At 39.0% G+C, this 3,536-nt stretch overlaps 1 protein-coding gene across 1 annotated transcript; it reads right to left on the minus strand.

Moving 5' to 3' along the window:
- Nucleotides 1-1,687: 1,687 nt before the first annotated feature.
- LOC120221471 (olfactory receptor 56B4-like) lies at nucleotides 1,688-2,653 on the minus strand. The gene has a single exon (XM_039218869.1). The coding sequence runs from the start codon at nucleotides 2,651-2,653 to the stop codon at nucleotides 1,688-1,690; it is 966 nt and encodes a 321-aa protein (XP_039074800.1).
- Nucleotides 2,654-3,536: the final 883 nt, after the last annotated feature.

Consider the following 3,536-nt stretch of genomic DNA (forward strand, 5'->3'; position numbering starts at 1 on the left):
GAAGCAGAGGGAGATTTCATAAGTTGCTCAAGATCATATAGAAATTCACAAACAGAGCAAGAGTAAGAGAGAGAATAGTGCAAATGTACAATCATGCTTGCAAGGAGTAGAATCCAAGCTCCCCGACTTGAAAATTGTGCTGACTACTTGTTGGGAGGAGCACTGGGTGTTATATGGAAACCAACTTGACAAGAAACTATGAAAGAGAAAAAAAAAAGAAAATTGTGCTGATGGGGCATGTTCTATAACCCCCAGGATCCTAGATCCCTTAGCTATACATTAGGAATAATACTTTATGTGCCTCACAGAGTAATTGTATTAAATCAGATTATGTGTGTGTTTCCTGGCCTATGAGAGAGGTACTTAGCACTTGTTAACCATTAATTATTTGATTATTATCATTTTTTATATTCTCTGGTACACAAATGAAACTTTTCTTTGTCTTTTTAGAATAAATATTTATTTTCTTTTTCTTTTTTCCCCCCTTAGTTTATTGTTAAGTTGGTTTCCATATAACACCCAGTGCTCATCCCCACAAGTGCCCTCTTCCATGCCCATCACCCCCCTTCCCCTCTCCCCCACCCCCATCAGCTCTCAGTTTGTTCTCAGCATTCAAGAGTCTCTCATGGTTTGCCTCCCTCCCTCTCCCCAATTATTTTTCCCCTTCTCTTCCCCCATGGTCCTCCGTTAAGTTCCTCCTAATTATTTTCTTTTTCTTATCATGAAAATGACATGAAAAACAAATATGTGCAAGTTAGAGTCAATTCATGTAACAATTTTAAAGTCTTCATTTTCTGTTATTATTTTTTAATGTTTTTTATTTATTTTTGAGAGTCAAAGTGAGGGCGAGCAGGGGAGGGTCAGAGAGAGAGGGAGATACAGAATTCAAAGACAGGCTCCAGACTCTGAGCTAGCTGTCAGCACAGAGCCTGATGTGGGACTCGAACCCACAAACCATGAGATCGTGACCTGAGCTGAAGTCAGACACTTAACTGACTGAGCCACCCAAGCACCCCCATTTTCTATTATTAACAATGAAATTTTTTATGAGTAAATTTTTGCTTACATTTAGACTATTTTTTAATTTATTTTAGAGAGAGAGAATGAGAGAACATGAGATGGGGAGAGGGCAGAAGGAGACAGAGAAAGAATCTCAAGCAGGCTCCATGCTCAGTGCAGAGCCTGATGCGAGGCTGGATCCCATGACCCAGGGATCATGACCTGAGATGAAATGAAGAGTGGGAGGCTCAAATGACTGAGGCACCCAGGTTCCCCCATTTAGACTATTTCCTTTGGATATTTTTCTAAAAATAGAATTACTGAATGAAAGAATATAAACATTTATAAACATTCCAGTAAATTTTGTCAAGTTGTTTTTCAGTAACTTTGGGCCAATTTACAGTCCTATCAGCTGTGTAAGAGTATCATTCTCAGAATTGCATTAGTGGTCAGTGACATTTCATTTTTCTATTCTTACTTATTTTATAGTAAAAGGAAATTTTATTGTGATTTTCATATGTATATTTTGATCAGTTAGACTGACAGTTTTCACAATTTTATTGGCTATTTCCTAGTGAGGGATAAAGGCAAATTACAACCCAAGTCTATCAATAGCTAAAACCTCTATCCTTTAGTCACACCTTAATGGCCTTCTAAAGCTGGAGTTACTTAGTGGATGTATCTTCACTTACTTAGTGGACATATCTTCACTCAGCCCAAGTAGTCTTTGGAAGCCCAGCCTGAGCTCTTGCATCCTGAGTGCATAGACCATGGGATTGAGTGCAGGGGGTATGACATTGTGTAGCACATTAAGGAGTACAGGGATTAGGGGGATCTTTTTCTCTGCAAAGTGTGTCACAGACAACACAATGATACCTGTGTAGAAGAAGAGGATGAGAATGAGGTGGGAGCTACAGGTCCCCAGAGCCTTTGACATTGCTTCTGGTGAGTTCAACCTCAGCACAGAGCGAAGGATTAACACATAGGAAGAAAAAACCAGAGCCATATCACTCCCAATAAGGATCCATGCTAAGATCATCTGGTAAAATTTGTTCACAGTGATGTCATCACAGGCTAGACTGGTGACCCCCAAATTAGAACAGAGGCAGTGGTCAATTTCATTCTTGGAGCAATAGTGTCTCTGGGCAGCCAGTACTGGAACTGGAATAGTAAACAGGCCATTCCTGAGCACCATGAATCCTGTGGCTTTGACCACAAAAGCATCAGTGACTATAGAGGGGTATCGAAGGGGGTGACAGATGGCTATATATCTGTCCACTGCCATGCAGAGGAAGACACCAGATTCCATGCATAAGAAGCAGTGGATGGAATAGATCTGAACAAAACACTCAGGGAGGCTGATGGCCTTGGCATCAAACCAGAAGATAGCCAGGATCTTGGGCATGATGGTGGTGGCCAGGCCCATGTCCACAACTGCCAATACGCCCAGAAAATGGTACACAGGCACATGCAGCATGGCCTCATTTTGGATCGTGGTCAAGATGAGGATGTTGGCACAAAGAGCTAAGAAGTAGAGCAGAGCCAGGGGCAGGGAGAGCCAGTGCTGCCACTCATGGATGCCTGGAAGCCCCATCAGGATGAAGTGGGAAATCTGGAGGCTGGAACTGTTGGTAACACTGGTAGGAGTGTCCATGGCACAGGTGCCCCGTTAGCAGTGTCTGTCCATAAAACTGAAATGGCAAGAAGATTGCATTTTAAAGTTTAGCTTAGGGTCCTGATAATAGAGGCTCCCACCAAATGACCCAGTTCCTTTTATGTGTGCACAACCTTTAACTTATTTTGGCTCCTGGAAATATTCTACAAAGAACCAATAAAACAAGTCAAAATTTATTCTGAACTTAAAGTTTGAAATAGCCGTTTATCATTGCCACTCATGTTTCTAATAAGTATGTTCAAACACATATGTATCGAGAATAATCTTATTACTAACAGATAACAAGTATTAATATTTGATTTCTTTCCATTATTTCCATTTTATAATTATATTTGTATTTCCAATTTACATCATTATACAGAGATAATGTTGTATCTTGCCTTTGTATTTATTTTAGTAGTGTGTTCTAGGACATAAAATAGGAGCTCAGTAAAAATTTATGACATGGATGAAAAAATAAACCACAACTTTCCAGATCATTAAAACCAATGTGGAATCTTAATTTTGATGATGGCTTTATATTTCCATATTTGGCTGTTCCATAATTTACTCACCACTATTTCCTTTGAGTAGGATTTTTAAAATGATACAAAAGTGATACCTACAAAGAACATCTTAAAATTTTTCTAGTAATATTTTGATTTTAACTGTCATACATGTACATGGTTAAAAGTCAAATAAAATAAAAAATATAAACAATGGATACTAAGACTTCTGTGCTTGGAGACTCCCAAATTTCTTCCTTTTCACCAGAGGCAGCCAGTAACCCAGTTTCTTAGGAATCTTTCCAGAGATAGTTTTTTCATGAACAAGAATATTCGTATATGTTATCTCATAAAAGACAAAAGCAAATGTTAGCATA

Source organism: Hyaena hyaena, unplaced genomic scaffold (assembly GCF_003009895.1).
Source record: "Hyaena hyaena isolate Hyena2069 unplaced genomic scaffold, ASM300989v1 scaffold_779, whole genome shotgun sequence".
NCBI lineage: Eukaryota > Metazoa > Chordata > Mammalia > Carnivora > Hyaenidae > Hyaena > Hyaena hyaena.

Bases quoted from the DNA above. Each gene is read 5' to 3' on its own strand.
- LOC120221471 (XM_039218869.1), bottom strand. From the start codon at position 2,653: ATGGACACTCCTACCAGTGTTACCAACAGTTCCAGCCTCCAGATTTCC.